The sequence below is a fragment of the Eptesicus fuscus genome, chromosome 10 (genome assembly GCF_027574615.1).
Source record: "Eptesicus fuscus isolate TK198812 chromosome 10, DD_ASM_mEF_20220401, whole genome shotgun sequence".
Classification (NCBI taxonomy): Eukaryota; Metazoa; Chordata; class Mammalia; order Chiroptera; family Vespertilionidae; genus Eptesicus; species Eptesicus fuscus.
Genome location: NC_072482.1, coordinates 61765873 through 61784308, shown reverse-complemented (window position 1 = coordinate 61784308; position 18436 = coordinate 61765873). Strand labels below are relative to the sequence as shown.

General features: G+C 41.0%; 2 protein-coding genes and 2 non-coding genes across 7 annotated transcripts in view; 1 reads left to right on the top strand and 3 right to left on the bottom strand.

The window, feature by feature from the left end:
• The window catches only part of RPF2 (ribosome production factor 2 homolog), a 35934-nt gene extending 25731 nt beyond the window's left edge, over positions 1 to 10203 (bottom strand). For 3 of the 4 annotated variants that reach the window (XM_008158843.3, XM_054722414.1, XM_054722413.1), the window contains exons 1-4: positions 10109 to 10203; positions 7890 to 8022; positions 5351 to 5388; positions 734 to 773 (exon numbers count right to left, since the gene is read on the bottom strand). In XM_008158843.3, coding sequence (XP_008157065.1) covers positions 734 to 773; positions 5351 to 5388; positions 7890 to 8022; positions 10109 to 10131 — 234 coding nt within the window. In that variant the 5' untranslated portion in view covers positions 10132 to 10203. Of the gene's footprint in view, positions 1 to 733; positions 774 to 5350; positions 5389 to 7889; positions 8023 to 10018; positions 10038 to 10108 lie in introns of those variants that run through there. The other variant, XM_054722412.1, reaches the window with a different exon arrangement.
• A 3552-nt stretch (positions 10204 to 13755) lies between these two features.
• The window catches only part of GTF3C6 (general transcription factor IIIC subunit 6), a 10520-nt gene continuing 5839 nt past the window's right edge, over positions 13756 to 18436 (bottom strand). The window contains exon 6 of the mRNA XM_028140040.2: positions 13756 to 14467. Within this exon, the coding sequence (XP_027995841.1) occupies positions 14175 to 14467 (293 nt within the window). The 3' untranslated portion in view covers positions 13756 to 14174. The remainder of the gene's footprint in view (positions 14468 to 18436) is intronic.
• Positions 15485 to 15591, top strand: LOC129150663 (U6 spliceosomal RNA). The gene has a single exon (XR_008557375.1). It is a non-coding gene; the product is annotated as a U6 spliceosomal RNA (small nuclear RNA).
• LOC114231200 (U1 spliceosomal RNA) lies at positions 17907 to 18064 on the bottom strand. Its single transcript, XR_003617173.1, has one exon. It is a non-coding gene; the product is annotated as a U1 spliceosomal RNA (small nuclear RNA).

Sequence of the window (18436 nt, the reverse complement as noted above, 5' to 3'; positions counted from 1 at the left end):
TGGAACAAAGTAGGTGTTCAAAAATGTTTTTTTAAAGGCCAAGTCGATAAAAATGCATTCTTAAAATATTTCTTAATATTCTTATGTTATGACTAACACCCCAAGCTTTCCATAATTACCTTTACATACATATAATACCGCTATTATTCTTCTCCATAAAACCCACTTTTTGTTAAAATTCTAGAGCAAGGGTTGTCAAATTATGTGCAAAAGGCCAGAGAGTGAATATTTAAGGATCTTTATAGCAATTCAAGTAGAGTTCCTTGTTCTAAAAATATCCAAAGTCAGATTTTTAAAAAATCAAACTTGCTTTATAAAAATACTCATAACAAGCTTCTTTTGACAATCCATGAAATATGCACTTAAAATGTAATTACATTTTTAAAAATTCTATCAACAGACTGGCAAGAAGTTAATATGTACTAGGTATAGTGAAATGTAATATCTATAGTCATATTCTGAGTATAGTAGTCTTATTTCCCCTCCATTTACATCAAAATTTTCTCATACAGGATGATTTCTAATTTTATAAACTCATCTATGTGGGGGCATGCGTGGGGAGGGGTGTGGGATGGGAATGGGGGGATGAGGACAAATATGTGATACCTTAATCAATAAAGAAATTAAAAAAAAAGTTAAAAGACAAAAAAAATAAAAATAAAACTCATCTATGAGTACCAAATAAATTAGTCTGAGTAATCACAGCATCTCTTAAATCAATTTTCATACTTACCAATGATGTCTGATCCTCAAATGGTCTCGTAATATTTTTCCTACAAATATTTTTTAAAAGGTGAATTTTAATAATCTTAATAAGTAATTTGCCCATGACAATTAACATATAAGCAAATATAACTTTACATTCAGATGATCAAAAAAAGAAGCTAGACAGATATTCATTCATGCAAATATTTATTTAAGTGCCTATTATGTGCCAGGCACTGTTCTAGGAGCTAGAGGTACTATAATACCATGTCAAACAAGAGCCTTGCTTTTTTTAGATCTTACATTCTAGTGGAAATTTTAAACAATTTCAAAAAATAATAACTGACAAAAATAAATAGGGTATTTTGTCAGTGTGAAAAGTGGAAAATGACTATTTGAGCTGAGACCTGAAAAATGAGGAGTTAGCCATAGAAAAGTTTTCAAGTTAAGAATACTGCAGGAGCCTGGCTGGTGTGGCTCAGTGGTTGAGCGTCAACCTAGGAATCAGGTCAGGTTTTGATTCTCAGTAAGGACACATGCTTGGGTTGTGGGCTTGATCTCCAGTTGGGGGCATACAGGAGTAGCAGATCAATGATTTTCTCTCATCATTGATGTTTCTAACTCTCTCTTGCTCCCCCTTCCTCTCTGAAATCAAGTTAAAAAAAGAAAAGAATGCTGCAGAAAGAGGGAATAGAATAAGCAAAGATTCTGAGATGGAAACAAGCTTAGACTACTCAAGAAACAGAAAGAAGCAAGTGTCACTGGAGCTTAAAGAGCAAAGGGATAAAGGTGGCTAAAGATGTAGACACAGCCTGACCAGTGTGCTCAGTGGTTGAGTGTCGACCCATGAACCAGGAGGTCACAGTTCGTTTCAAGGTCAGGGCACATGCCAGGGTTTCAGGGGGCATATAGATGTTTCTCTCTCACATTGATGTTTCTCTCTCTCTCTCCCTCCCTCTCTCTCTAAAATCAATACAAACTTATTTTTAAAAAGAGAGAAAGAGAAAGAAGCAGGGTGAAGGACATATAGAAATGCTACAATTTTTACAACTTTTCTGTAGGTCTATAATTATTTCAAAATAATATACATGTTACTATTACAACAATGTAAGAATATTCAATACAAATAAAGACAGAATGGAAAGAAATTTAAAAATACAAATAGTTACATGTAAGGAACTATAGTGGTGTTGTTTTTTAATTTTCTAAATCTTTCATAGAGTGGTTGTTACTTTCATACCAGAGTAATGTAATATAATGGACATGCTCCCAGGAACAAACTGGTATTACAACTAAAATACAGAAAAACTTTCTGAATAATCAACAGAAAACTCACAGGAGAGAATCTTGACACCCAAGGACTGAAAATGGAGACCGCAGAGAGATTGGTAGTAGTAGTGGAGGCGAGAAAGGGCTGGCTGGGTGCCCCAGATAGCAACCCAAGTCCCGGAGAGATATCTCAGCTGTGGGGGGTGCCACTGAGAATTCTGGGATTTAATCCTGAAGCTGGGCTCCCGAGCAGAAAGCACCCAAACTGAGGAGGGTATCCACATAACATCTGGCTGTGAAAAGCAGTGGGGTGCTATCTGCCAGGGAGTAACAGCTGAAAACTCGGGCACCCTCTTAAAGGGCCAATGCACAAAATTCCCCATGGAGCCACCCACCTTGTGCTCTGGCAGAGGGAGGGAGAAGTGGACTGGAGCTGTGAGAGCAGAAGCCAGGATTGGGGACTTGGGGGTTAGAGCTCAGAAGGCAGATACCCCAAGCTTCCTGGGCTGAGTCATTCCCTCATGCAGCAGAGGACATCTTTCCCACATAGACATTTGTCTCGCCTGGACAGCTGACACACCCTATTGGAAAACACCTTGCCCTGAAGTCACTTAAGAAATTAAAAATAACAATTAGACTCCAGGCAAAAGCAACCACCCCACCCTGTTGAAAAAAACTCTCGCCATATCTGAGGACAATTGCCTGGGGGCAATTCACGTAGGAATCCTATTAGATTGTAGGCAGAGGTGGTCTCTGGAGGCTTTGAATCTATGCCTGATCTAATTAGTCAGAAACAGCCTTTAACAATGTCCTGCACTAGAGATTGAGAGGTGTAGAGGATCTACGTAATACAGGCAGTCCTCGGGTTACATCGGACTCGACTTACGTTGTTTCGTGGTTACGTCGCCATCTCCCATTTACAGTATTTGTTGGGAAAAAAAGTTCTATCATTTTGACGTATGTACATATGTGCTTTATGTTTTTTATTATTTATTTACCACAAGTAAAGGTCAGGAATTGTTATCTTTTAAATTTTTTTTTTCTGTTTCACTTCATTACTGCTGTGTATGTGCTCCATGTGATGTAGGTGCTTATGTAGGTGGGTTCCGACTTACAGTAAAAATTGAGTTAATCGAGTTACGTCACGCCGTAGGAACGGATCTCCGACGTAACCTAAGGACTGCCTGTACATAGTCACAAAACCAAACAGAAAGCCAAAATAAGGAGACAAAGAAACAACCCCCAAATGAAAGAACTAGAGAATTCTCCAGAAGAAGAGATAAATGAAGCAGAGATAAGAAATTTATCTGAAATAGAGTTCAGAGTAATGATAGTAAACAACAGCATGAAAAAGATATAGTAACTATGAAAAAAGAACAGTCTGAGATAAGAATGACATAACACAAATAAAGAACACATTGGAAGGAATACACACCAGATTAGGGGAAGCTGAGTATCGAATCAGTGAATTAGAAGACAGAGTTGAAAATATCACTCAATCAGAAAACCAAAAAGAAAAAACAATTAAAAAGTAGGAGGACAGCCCTAACTGGTTTGGCTCAGTGGATAGACCGTCGGCCTGCAAACTGAAGGGTCCCAGGTTCGATTCCAGGCAAGGGCATGTACCTTGGTTGCGGGCACATCCCCAGTAAGGGGTGTGCAGGAGGCAGCTGATCGATGTTTCTCTCTCATCGATGTTTCTAACTCTCTATCCTTTCCCTTCCTCTCTGTAAAAAATCAATAAAATATATTTAAAAACAAACAAACAGGAGGACAGCTTAAGGGAGCTGTGGGACAATGTGAAACGTAACAATATTATAATAGCAGGTGTGTCAGAAGAGGCAAAAAGGGAGAAAGGCATAGAGAAGGTGTTTGAAGAAATAATGGCAGAAAACTTCCCTAACCTGGTAAAGGAAAAAGTCACACAAGTTCAGGAGGCACAGAGAAGCCCAAACAAGAAGAACCCAAACAGGCCCACGCCCAGACACATCATAATTAAAATGCCAAAAATTAAAGACAAAGAGAGAATCTTAAAGGCAGCAAGAGAAAAGAAAACTGTTACCTATAAAGGAGTTCTCATAAGGCTGACACCTGATTTCTCATCAGACTCTACAGGCCAGAAGGGAATGGCATGAAGTACTCAAGGTAATGGAAAGCAAGGATCTGAGACCAAGATTACTATATCCAACAAGGCTAGCATTCAAAATAGACGGTCAAATAAAGAGCTTCCCAGACAAAAAAAGGCTAAAGGAGTTCATCACCATCAATCCAGCATTATAAGAAATGCTAAAGGGATTGCTGTAATGAAAAGAAGAGAGAGAAACCTAGCCATACAGAATTAAAATGGCAATAAATAAGTACCTCTCAATTATAAACCTAAATGTAAATGGACTAAATAATCCAATCAAAAGACACAGGGTAGCTGAATGGATACAAAAACATGACCCAACTATATGCTGTCTATGAGACCCACCTCAAAACAAAAGACACATACAGGTTAAGAGTGAAGGGACATAGTAATCCTATATAATAAAAGCCTAACATGCAAATTTTCCCCTCGGGTGATTGTTCAACCGGGAGTTCAATCAGGAGACCAGGAGTTCAACTGCTCACTATGATGTGCGCTGACCACCAGGAGGTGGCGCGGAACATGGCAGGCACTGGCGATGTGGCCCTGGCAGCGGGCGGCAGTGGAAGCGCTGCCGACCCCAATGGGCCCCGACAAGACCGGACCACATCGAGATAGTGGAGCAGGTGAGCAGGCGGCGCCAGGCCAAGGCAGGTGCGAGCAGGGGCCCAATCGTCCTGCCAATCATCCCGCAGACAGTGACCAGCACGGCGGGGGTGGGGGGGGGTGGGGGGGGGCTGGCCTGCAGCCCAACTCCCAGGTGCTGAGGGAGCCAGGCGGGGGGCCTGGCCCTGGGCGATCATCCTACAGGCAGGATGGTGGAGCAGGTAAGGAGGCAGCACTAGGCCAAGGCGGGGTGCCAGGCGGGACTGCGGGCGCAAGCTATGACTGCAAGGCTGGGGGCGCGAGCTGGGGCCCAATCTCTGCAGGTCACCCCAAGGGTCCCCACCTGTGCACAAATTTGTGCAGTGGGCCTCTAGCATAATATAAAGTAAAAGAAATCATGACTACCCTAGCTGGTTTGGCTCAGTGGATAGAGCATCGGCCTGCAGACTGAAGGGTCGCAGACTCGATTCCGGTAAAGGGCACATGCCCGAGTTGCAGGCTCGATACCCAGTAGGAGACATGCTGGAGGCAGCCCATCAATGAATCTCTCTCATCACTGATGTTTCTATCTCTCTCTCTCCCTTGCCCTTCCTCTCTGAAATCAACAAAAATATATTTTTAAACAAAGAAATCATGACTTACTTTTTATACAGAACGCCATATGGTTTTTTCAATGCATACTGTAAAAGAAAATAATTGAAGGATTTCAAAACAAAACACTTCCTTTCTGTAGAGCAGAGATAAAAATAAAGCATTAAAACAGTCATTATACAGGATTATTCTAGTCCCTAAATCCTATTCTGATGTCTTCTGCTTGGCTACCTTTTGATCACTTATAACAACTTTCAACATAAGCTTAATATTCTAATTTAGACTGAACCATCCTAATTACAATTTTCTATGCCCTTTCAATAGTCTACCCAAATTAATTGGCTCTCTTTATTTCTTTAAATTCTACTACGTTCTTTCCAGGCAAATAATTTGAGAGTAGAAAGAACAGAAAACCAAAAAAATAAATCCTATCAGGAAATACTGATAAAATTGAAATATTGTCTGGAGATAAGAGAACTGAGAAAGTCATAATGATGACAATCAGAATACTATCGGGTTAAAACATAGCCCTTTAAAAAGAAAAAGAAAAAGTTCCTGTTAGCCCTAGCTGGTTTGGTTCAGTGGTTAGAGCCCTCAGACTAAAGGGTCACTAGTTCGATTCCAGTCAGGGACATGTACCTCAGTTGCAAATGCTAACTGGAGGCAACCAGTTAATGTGTCTATCTCACTTTGATGTTTCTTTCTCTCTGTCTCTCCCTCTCTCTTCTACACTCTCTAAAAATTAATGGAAAAAAATATCTGCAAGTGAGGATTAACAAAAAACAACAACAAAACATGAAAAGTTCCTGTTACTCAACTCTCTTCATTTTTTTCCTACTTTTCACCCATTCACTAATAGTCATTTATTACCTACATGGTCAGTACTGCTCTACCATAGAGAATAGCAAAGATCTAAGGCATTACCTTGCATCAGAGGAAAGGGTAAATGCAGGTAAAAAATAAGGTGAAATGATCATTCATTAAGAAATTCACCAGCAAAATTTATGTTTGTAAGCACTAACACTTACGATTCTTGACCACTTTTCCCTGCCTTGGTGGAACAGACGTTACTACCCATTCTTGACAACTCAAGAGTTTCAGTATGTGTTAACTATTGTAATAATCTGCAATATTGTGCTGTTCTTAGAGATTACTTAAATATTAGGTTTTTGTGTTGAAAGGATTTGGAAAGGACAGGAGCAGTAACCCATTAACACAATGACATTCAGATACCTGAACTGACCGTTGTATTTAACAAGCACAGGGAGTTTAGTCAAGTTTAAGATCTACTCAATTATTTACTTGATTTAATGCAAAGAATCTATCTGTTGTACTCAAGGCCTAAATATTCAACTACCTACTATACATCCATAGAGACTATGCCTTTCATTCACAGTTAAACATTTACTGAGTATTTATTGAGCACCTACTATGCACCTAAACACTGGGCTAGACACCGAGCTATAGAGGTACATAAAGCTTTTAACTTCACTACTTAAATTATATGTCCTAAACTGAACATATCGCTTTCCTCCCCACCCCCAAAATATGCTCCACATGATACATTTTTTAATTGGCATTATTGCTCATCAGACATCCCAGCCAGAAACCTGCTAAGTCTTACTTCTTACTCATGCCCAAAATCATCTACTCTCAACATCTATTCTCTCTGATCATCTCTTTTTCATTGCCACCACAGGATTCCAAATGCTCTTTACTTGCTGACAGCAAAGACTTCAATAGTTTCTTACATTTGCTTCAACCCTCTCTAGTCAAGTTGATTAAAAGGATCTTCTCTCTCTTAAAATCTTTCAATGGTTCCACTGTTCCACTGAGCTTTCAGAATAAAGCTCAAACTCCATGTTATTATTTTATCCTGCCTATTCTAGTTTCATCTAGCCCACTCTTGTTTCGCCATCCCAATTTTTGCAGTCCCCCAATGCATCATGTTCCTTCACACTTCTTCGAACAAGCTTTTTCTCAGCCTTGGAAGCCATTCTCCTGCCTCCCCCATCTTGCTCCAACTCTGCTTCCCATCCCACCCTGTGCATGGCTCTAGCACAGCACTCAATTCACAGTGCTATAATTTTTTACTTGTCTGTCTCCCACTAAGCTCATTGAAGAGAGCTTAGTGTTTTATCTAGAGGCCCGATGCACGAAATTTGTGCAAGGGGTTCGGCCCTCGCAGCCCTGGCTTTGTCCAAAGGTCGTTTGGCTGTCAGGTCTAATTAGCATATTACACTTTCATTATTATAGATAGATTAATCCCCAGCATCTAACATGATAACTGGTGTTGGTGAAGGAATATAGTTATTGCACTTTACAAATTAGATCAGTATGTTCCTTAAATGTGAATAAACCAAATTTTAATAATTGAAACCAGCTGCTTTACGGAAAACCAGTTTTCAGTGCTTTGGCAAGGCAAATAACCTCCAATTTGAGCTTTTCTCTAATGCTAATCATTCTTAAGGCTAACTTATCCATGTATTTATTTGGACCCTTCGGTGTTTGGGCCAACTTCGACACTCTACCTACTGAGACATACCAGCCAGGGCTCAAAACTATTTTAAATGTAAGTATATATACGTACCACATCTCTAAGTACTTGTGTGACTGCTGAATTTGCATTTCCCCCTTTAATAAGCATGGCGTTTTTAATATTTTCACTGAGTTTCGGTTCTCTCTTCTCAAGGAATCTCTTGGCCCTTTTTGTTTTGGGCTTTCTGTTCAGAAAAATCACAATTTATAACAACTTAAAACATTTTTCTATTATAAATCTATAACTTGACTAATGTGCAAAATCTTAAAAATCAAAATAAACATTACATGGCATTTATCAGTTAGGATTCCACCCTTAAACAAAATCTCATTTTTTAGGGAAATAATTAGTAAAAAATATTAATTGATTAATGTTAAATAAGTTAATTTTTTAGCTTTTGTTCTTTTTTAAAAATTAAATAATTATTGTTGAAAGTATTACTTATGTCCCTTTTCCCCCACTGACCCCTTCTAGCCCGTCTCCACCACCCTGCTTTTGTTTTTTTTTTTAAGGCATTCATTTTAATATTTCCAGCATTCTTTTATTACTACTTCTATCAAACCTTTTTTTATTAAAGAGGAAAGAGGGGCTCACGTGAATACTGTTGCTATTTTTACTCCTTTTTTTTTTTTCAATATTAAAACAGTCAAACTATAACTTGTAACCTAACACAAAGAATTGCACTCCAACTGCTGGTCAACGTGTGGGCTGTTACTAAATACAAGGAGGCTAATTATTGCTTATCTTTCCTCTAGGTTTAAGACCACAATACCTGCCAGGAAGTATACATTATCCCACTTCAACTTCACTACTGAAATGTCACACATGGTCACCAAAGGGGAATAATGATTAACGCTTTTATAGAGTCACTCTATTAAGGCTTAATCTTCACCAAGACCCTATGAGACAAGTACAATTATAATCTTCAATTTATAAATGAGGCAAGTTGGCCAGGGAGGTAGTCTGCCCAGGGTCACACAGCTTATAAGTAGGCAAGTCTTCAAAATGAGTTAGATTTTAAAACTCATCTAGACCAATCACCCTGCAAAATACGAAGGGAAAACAAATCCATTATTCTGATTTTATGATGTGACATAAGCAGAATGCTTTTATACTTTTCTGTTCAGAAAAGGGGCTTTTCCTCTGCTTCCACTACAGTGAGATCTTGCTTTCCCAACAGTTCTCTGCCACCTACTGAAAGAATTCCTCCTCTCTTCAATAACTGACCTTCCCTCCTCCTTCCAGGCCCAGGGACTCTTCAGGAAGGAGGAACACACTGCCGTTTACCATGCATATTTCAAAAATTCTCCTCCAGCTAAATGTCAAGCATGTATAAAGCATCTAATTTTTTACTGGTTTATAACGACATACACATTACTTATTAAATCAAATCAAGAGAAACTTGGTGTATCTATATAGCAATATAAATGCTATATGCTCTACATTCAATGTGGACTGTTACTTCTCACTAAACAGCAAGAATGTAACACCTTATATGTTTTATTTGCTATTTGTCCCCCAATCAGACTGTAAACTAGTCTTACTCATCTTTGCTGTCCCCAAATCTAGAGGGATATGCATTTAACAAGTCTCGTACATTAATGACTAAAAGAACAATTTTTTGTTTACATGTTAACCCAGGTAAACTGTAAGAAAACCACAGCAAATAATAGCAGGGCTATGTAAGAGACCAACAAATACTGTCCCAATGGATCTACAACAGACGTCACTCAACGATAACTCAGAAGTGTACAAGGTGGGAGGACAAGACGACGCTAATGAGCATTTTGACGTGCTGTCGCAAAGGCTTTACATACATTCTCGCAAATAATCCTCACAGTTCCACGGGGTACGACTATGAACTGTATTTTAGAAAGTGAGACTTGGGGAAATTAAGTGGCCCAATGTCACAACGCTTCAGCGGGCGCGCCCGGTGTGTCATCTAGATCTGTCAGGCTCGGAGGCCCGTGCTCGTCACCCCCCTTCTCCCACCTCGCTCGCACTTGGGAAACCAGAGCCTTGCTAACCCGCTAGGACCAAAAGCGGCGACTCCTCCGCCCGCGGCTGCCACGGCGGGCTTCCCGCTCCCCGCCAGGCACCACCCGGGAGACCCGGACTAGTGGGCGGATCGGCCTCCGCGCGGGTCCCACGGGCAGCGGTGTGAGGATGGAGCGGGGTACCAGAAGCGGGGTGCAGTGGCCACAGCACCCCACGCTCCGCAGCGGCCCCTCTACCCTGCGCTCCCCGCAGCAGGGAGTCGGCGAACTTACACAACCCGATCCAGAGCGTCCATCGCTACCGCACCCGGAGCTGCGGGAACACACGTGCACCGCCTGATTACTGTAAGACAGGTCGGTGCCCGGAAGAGGCGGGACCGGAACTTGCGGTGACGTCACTTCCCGCGGCCGCCGCGCCGTGGACGCCGGGAGGCGCAGGCGGGCTTTGGGGGTGGAGTCGCGTTGTTTCCCTGGTTGCGGGGTTTTGCGGCGCCTCTGTCCCGGAAATGAAAGCTCTAAGTCACAAGGCGTCTAGCAGCTTCACGTGCAAACCTGTGTGTGTATCCTGAGTCACATATTCGGGGAGCAGGTGTTATTCTTCTAGGAACCCCCCAGGTGCTCAGGTGGTCACTGAAAATACCAATGTGAAATGTGCGCTATTGACTCCACTGTGAGATCAGTGACACAAGTTCATAACTACCTGCCACATAGAAGGTGTGCATAAAATCATGCTGCTGATTATTTTCCCCCAATTTTTGAAATTGCCGTATACGTAACGTACCATTGAATTTGCCCCTGTAAAGTGGTAACTTCAGTGGTTTTTAGTATACGCAAAAGGATGTGCAACCATCACCACTAACTCCAGAATGTGTTATCTCCCCAAAAGGCAACACCCACCTTTGTAAACCAGTAGCACTCTCCCTTTTCCCCTCCTGCCATCCTCTAGCAACCAGTAATCTATGTCTCCATGGATTTGCATATTATGAGCATGTCATATCAATGGATTCATATAATATGCGGCCTTTTGTGTCTGGCTTGTTTCATTTTGCATGATCATATGTGTTCATGTGTAAGGTTCATACATGTACCAGTAATTCACTTCTTTTTTTGAGGACTGAATAATATTCCATTCTACGAATATTCCACATTTGTATATCCACTCAAAAAGTTATGGGGGAGCATTTGAGATCTTGTTTCCATCATGTCAGTTTGGCACAAATAAACGCATAAAATTCTCAAAAAAAATGTATGGACATTTGGACTGTTTCCATTTTTTGAGTACCTGTATTATGAATTATGCTGTTTTGAACATTCCTGTACAAGATTTTTTTTAGTAGACTTTTATCTTCACTTCCGTAAGAGTACAATTGCTGGGTCATATGGAACTCTGTACTTAACATTCTGAGGAACTAGCAAACTATTTTAACCTGCACCATTTTACATTTCCATTAGCAATGGGTTTGGTATTGGCTTTTCTATTGGTGCTGTAACAAATTACCACAAATTTACTGGATTAAATGACACAAATTTATTATGTTACCGTTCTGAAAGTCCAAAGTCTGAATTTAGTTTTGCAGTTCAAAAATGAAAATGTCAGTAGGGCTGCATTCCCCCTGAAAGCTCCAGGGGATAATCTGTTTCCTTGCCTTTTCTAGATTCTTGCTGTCTGCACGCCTTCATATTCTTCCATCTCCAAAGGGCACCAATTGAGCCTGTTTCCATGGTCACATCTTCTTTTCCTATGGCTCTTACACTACTGATTCCCTCTTATCAGACCATTGTGATTATATGGGGCACACCTGAATAATTCATGATAATGAACCCATCTCATGCAGCAAATTTTCTTTGGCCATACAAGGTAACATATTCAGAGATTCCTGAGTTTAAGGAATGGACCTCTTTTGAGGGGAACTTGAGTCTATCAACCACAGATTTCAATTTCTCACCAAAATTTGCTATTGCCCATCATTTTTAAAAAATCATGCCATTCTTGCACTGGCCAGCATAGCTCAGTGGTTGATCATCAACCTATGAACCAGGAGGCCACGGTTTGATTCCCGGTCAGGGCACATGCCTGGGTTGTGGGCTCAATCCCCAGTGGGGAATGTGCAGGAGGTAGCCAGGCAATGATTCATCATTGATGTTTCTATCTCTCCCTCTCCTTTTATCTCTGAAATCAATAAAAAAAATATTGTTTTAACTTATTAGTGCCACATGAAATTGTCTCCTTTTTATACTTAGAAACAATCAAATATTGGCAATTTCATACAGTATGATCTATAACAATGTATCAAAGTTTGTGACTATTTTATGTAAAAAAATACAAATTAGAGTAGATCTAGGTCATCACAACAGAATGGCTGTTACAACTGAATTCCAATAATTGAGTCAAGTGGGAAAGGAATGGAATTACAGCTGAAAAGGAATTTTACTTTTATCCTTAAGCACTTCTGAATTATTTTTCTTTTCCCAGATGTATAATTACTAGGGTAGACTGGAAAATGCCACCCCTCAAAGGTTCTCATGCTCTACTGCTCAGTTCTATACCTGTTTATGTTAAATTACATAGCAAAAGGGACTTTGCAGATCAGTAAGGTTGCACACCTTAAAATAGTGAGGTCATCCAGGTGGACCCAATGTAATCAAATGGACCATTAAAGGCAGAAGGCAAGAAAGGTTGGTCAGAGATAACAGAAGCAGCAAGCCCTAGCCGGTTTTGCTCAGTGGATAGAACGTCGGCCTGAGGACTGAAGGGTCGTAGATTCGATTCCAGTCAAGGGCACATCATACCTTGGTTGCAGGCTCGATCCCTGGACCTGGTCCGAGTGCATGCTGGAGGCAACTAATCAATGTGTCTCTCTCACATCGATGTTTCTCTCTGTCTCTCCTCCTCCCTTCCATTCTTCTAAAAAAAAAAAATCAATGGAAAAATATCCTCGGGTGAGAATTAACACACACACAAAAGAATAGAAGCAGAACAGATGTTAAGCAGGAGAGGAAACTTGACCTGCCATTGCTGGCTTTGAAGAGAAGGTGACCATGAGCCAAGTAATGCAGGCAGCCTCTAGGCTGGGAATGACCCTTAGCTGACAGCAAAGAAAGGGGACCCTGATCCTTCATTCCAAGGAACTGAATTCTGCCAATAAATGAATGAGCAAGGAAATATCCTCCACCCTTACCTCTTACCTCCCACTCCAGAAAAGAATGAAGTCCTGCCCTAACCAGTTTGGCTCAGTGGATAGAACATCGACCTGCGGAATGAAGGGTCCCAGGTTCGATCCCGGTCAAGGGCACATGTCTGGGTTGCAGGCTTGATCCCCAGTGAGGGGCGTGCAAGAGGCAGCCGATCAGTGATTCTCTCTCATCATTGATGTTTCTATCTCTCTCTCCCTCTCCCTTCCTCTCTGAAATAAATAAAAATATATATATTTTTAAAATGAAGTCCTACCAACACCTTGATTTTAGTCCAGTTGGGACCCACGTCAGACAGTCCCACAAAACTATAAGAAAATATGTTTTGTTGTTTTGATCCACTAAGTTGTAGTAATTTGTGATGACTGCAATAGAAAACTTTTACACCTACCTTAGTAAAACCTCCAGTTTAAAGGACTCATCAGAGCCCAGCCAGCATGTTTTAGTGGTTGAGCATCCACCTATGAACCAGGAGGTCATGGTTCAATTTCCAGTCATGACATATGCTTGGGTTGTGAGCTTGATCTCCAGTGTGGAGCGTGGAGGAGGCAGCTGGCCAATGATTCTCTCAACATTGATGTTTCTCTCTCTCCCTCCCTTTCTCTCTGAAATCAATAAAAATATATTTAAAAAATAAAATAAATCAAGAACCATCAGAGAAAGTTCCTTATAGTCATTTTAACCATATTTTTTTAATCCTCATCCGAGGACATTTTTTATATCAATTTTTTAGAGAGGAAGGGAAGGAGGGGGGGAGGGAGGAAGGAAGAGAGAGACAAACAGAGAGACATAGATGTGAGAAACATCTATTGGTTGCCTCCTGTACCCGCCCTGTCCAGGGATGGAACCCACAACTTGGGTATGTGCCCTGACCAGAAATCAAACCTGGCCACCTTTTGGTGTACAGGAGGACACTCCAACCAACTCAACCACACCGTCTAGGGCTAACTATATTTTTTTAAACAACCATATTTTTTAAAAATTCTATTTATATCTGGTCCTTAATGATTCTGGTATATTAAGTTGTAGCTGTAACTGAAAATGTATACAACCAATAAAAATAATAACATAGTGAACAAACAAAAGCTAAGTAGTCAATTATTTTATATAAAAACTTTAAAAAATTCTAACTAGTATTAAAAACATTTTATCTAGGAGTGATTTCTAAGGCAGCATCTTGAGTTTCCATATACACAGAACTTTCTGTTTCAGAAGGAGTATCAATAAGAGGACCAGAATCCTCTATTTCCAAGTGCGGTGGTTTTTCCTGTTCATAGCTCAGGTTTGAATTAAATTTCATTTGAATCTCTTGCTCTTCCAACTCCAAAGGTTTATCTGGGGCTGGAGCTACAACTTCTTCATCTTCATGTAGAAAGTTACAAATCATGTTGGGTCTATTGGAGAAATCATTATCCTCGATTTGCAGCCATTCCACACCACCTAATGGGGGAATGGGGGTGTTTAAAGGTGGGAAGACAAACCAAGAAAGAAACATGAAAAATAAATTTTAGTTACTTAAATATATTTTTCTTTAAATTTTCATCCCATCAATATATGTCAAAGTGAAACTCTTAACATAAACCAAGGATCATGGTTCCTATAACTACTGATAATCACAAAATTTCCATCTTACAAGGAGACCTTGTTATGCTTATAGGGTATGCATCATCAAAATCACTAAAAGCAATCTGCTTCAGTTACTGCTCCAAGCTTTTCTTCCCACAGTTCAATTCCCAACTCATTCTGAGAGATAATTTGAGCTCTCACTGCTATCTCATAAGGTAAAGAAAACTATCACTTCTCTACCATTTTCTCCTTACCCACTTAGTTTTCATAATACCATGGAGGATTCTACTCTATCATCTCAAATCAACACATATATGTCCTTCTGAGTTGGGACATCTAATTATCAAGTAAAACACCTCTCAAAAACAAACAAACAAAAACCTTGAAAAATGTTTGTTCCTTTCCATAGTCATAGTCAAAGCCCTAACCCCTCAATAAACCCCTATAATCAAGAATTGCTCCCAGATTGGTGCAGCCACTGTGGAAAACAGTATGGAATTTCCTCAAAAAGTTAAAAATGGAACTCCCATTTGACCCAGTAATCCCACTTCTAGGAACATACCCCAAGAAATCAGAAATACTAATCAGAAAGGACATACTAGTATACAACCCTATGTTCATAGCAGCACAATTTACAATAGCTAAGATTTGGAAACAGCCTAAGTGCCCATCAGCAGATGAGTGGATTAAAAAAATGTGGTACATCTACACAATGGAATACTACACTGCTATAAAAAAGAAGAAACTTTTACCATTTGCAACAGCATGGATGGTCCTGGAAAGCATTATGCTAAGCGAAATAAGCCAGTCGGAGAAAGATAAATATCATATGATCTCAGTTATTTGTGGAATATAATGAACAACATAAACTGATGAACAAAAATAGATCTAGTGCTTCCTTCGGCAGCACATATACTAAAATTGGAACGATACAGAGAAGATTAGCATGGCCCCTGCGCAAGGATGACACGCAAATTCGTGAAGCGTTCCATATTTAAAAAAAAAAAAAAAGATCCAGAGACAAAGAAACACCAAACAGACCGTCCAACCTCAGAGAGAAGGTGGGGGTGGGGTGGGGGGGAGGGTTAAGAGATCAACCAAAAGACATGTATACATGCATATTAGCATAACCAACGGACACTGACACTGGGGTAGTAGGGGCTTTTCCTGGGGGGTGGGAGTGGCCGGGGAGTGTGGGGAAGCATGGGACTTGGTTGGAAAGTAAGGAGGAATCTCTGAAAGGTCGGGTGCCTCTAGGAAGACCTTTCTGAAGGCAGAAAACCCTGCCTTGCCTTTTCCAAACAAGTCTAAGCTCCCAGGTGTTTCGCTGGAATCTTTATATTTAGACTTCAAAACGTCCTTGCTTAAAGGACACTACAGACGCATGTGTCTTCTCAAGGATGCCTACCCTGTTGATAGTATCTAATAGTTAATTTTATTTTTATTTATTTTTTAATATATTTTATTTATTTTTTACAGAGAGGAAGGGAGAGAGATAGAGAGCTAGAAACATTGATGAGAGAGAAACATCAACCAGCTGCCTCCTGCACACCCTCTACTGGGGATGTGCCTGCAACCAAGGTACATGCCCTTGACCGGAATCGAACCTGGCACCTGTCAACGCTCTATCCACTGAGCCAAACCGGTTTTGGCTAATAGTTAATTTTAGTTCAAGCTGTTGTTACAGTAAAAGCCTAAGGAGGCAGGCAAATGGGGCTGCTTGGTTGCTATAGCCAAACTGTCCCTTAGCTCTCTCTTTCACAGAAACATGTGTCAGAGTAATCCATTTATCCATCGCTCAGGGTCTACTGGTCAGCCTTGGCAGGGGAGCGGTCGATCGGGGAAAAAAGAAGACATGTAATACTTTAAACAAATAAAAAAAAAAGTTTAAAGTCTAAAAAAAAATTGCTCCAATAATGGTATTTTTTTTATTCTTATTACCCTTTCAGGCAAATATTTTCAATGGATCCTCTTTCATTTCTTCTTTTATAGTTTCAACTAGAGGCCCGGTACACGAAATTCATGCACGGGGGGAGGGGGAGTGTCCCTCAGCCCAGCCTGTACCCTCTCCAATCTGGGACCCCCCGAGGGATGTCCGACTGCCCGTTTAGACCTGATCCTGGTGGAATCGGGCCTAAACGGGCAGTTGGACATCCCTCTCACAATCCAGGACTGCTGGCTCCCAACTGCTCACCTGCCTGCCTTCCTGATTGCCCCTAACCGCTTCTGCCTGCCAGCCTGATCACCCCCTAACCACTCCCATGCCAGCCTGATTGATGTCTAACTGCTCCCCTGCCAGTCTGTTTGCCCCCAACTTCCCTCCTCTGCAGGCCTGGTCACCCCTAACTGCCCTCCCCTGCAGGGTTGATCGCCCCCAACTGCCCTCCTTTGCAGGCCTGGTTCCTCTCAACTGCCCTCCCTTGCAGGCCTGGTGCCTCCCCTCTGCCCTCCCCTGATGGCCATCTTGTGGTGGCCATCTTGTGTCCACATGGGGGCAGGATCTTTGACCACATGGGGGCAGCCATCTTGTGTGTTGGAGTGATGGTCAATCTGCATATTACTCTTTTATTAGATAGGATGGTTAATATTTAATGCTTAAAATCTTTGATACTTATAATAGTATTCTGAGTTGTTTTGAAAAAGTTTAAGCTTAAGTTAAGATTTTTTCCCCCAGTGTTGCAACAAAATCCAGTTTTTTTGCAGTTATCTGCATCATCCTTTTCCCCCCTTTTTATTGAATTTATTGGGGCCTCATTAATTTCTATAGCAAACCCAAGCTGTTTAGTCTCATCCTCAAAATTCTGATAGATATTAAGATACCCCAACCTATCTTGCCACCCTATTCACACTTCCATCTGCTCTGTTTCTCACCATAACTAACTCTTTTGTAACTGTTTGTTGACACTTCCTAATTACTGATCCCATGTCTTCTTATATGTTATGTCTATAAAGTCTCCATCAAAAATGTATTACTGTATTATCCGGCGTATAAGACAACTGGGCGTATAAGATTTTCCTGGGTTAAAAAGTCATCTTATATGCTGGAAAATACGGTAGTCCAATATATCTAATCCATTATATCTAATCCCATCAATATAGTCCAATATACCGTATTTTCCAGCGTATAAAACGACTTTTTAACCCAGGAAAATCTTATACGCTCAGTCATCTTATACGACAGAAAGTACGGTAGTCCTTTTCTCTCCAGTTCAATTTCAACTACTGGCTTTTATATTTTTTTCTGCAAGAGCACTGTTCTACCACTCACCCAGGTTCAAAATCTTGAAGCCATCCCCCGCCCAGTCCACCCCCACAGGAGATCACGCAGTCCCCCACTACCACAAATTATGCAGTAGAATTTCCCACATTTGAGGAAACCACAGGGGTCAGCACATCCAGAGTGCAATAAATAAGCCTCACCCTGGAAAAACCACCTTCGTGATCATGGTATCTCCCCTGCCAGGCAAGTACTGAAGCCATTCTTTACTCTTACTTTGCATGATACTTGCCACCTAACAGATACTTAAAAAAGGTGAATGAAATGGGTGTCGTCACACTGAGCCATGTGTTTCAATGTGACTTACTTTTAGAATGCAAGTTCCTAAAAGGTAGGGGCCACGTCTCCTATCTATTCAGTTCTGCCTCCAGCATACTGCCATGTTTGGTGGCCAGCCTCCAGATGGTCCCCAATGATCCTCGCCTTCCTGGCATTCAAGCCCCTGTGTAGTCCCCTCCCACACTGAATAGGATACTGCAGAAATGACAGAATGACTTCTAAGGCTATTCATAAACAACATCACGGACCATGTGATCTGGGAAAAGCCAGCTGCCATTTCAGGAGGG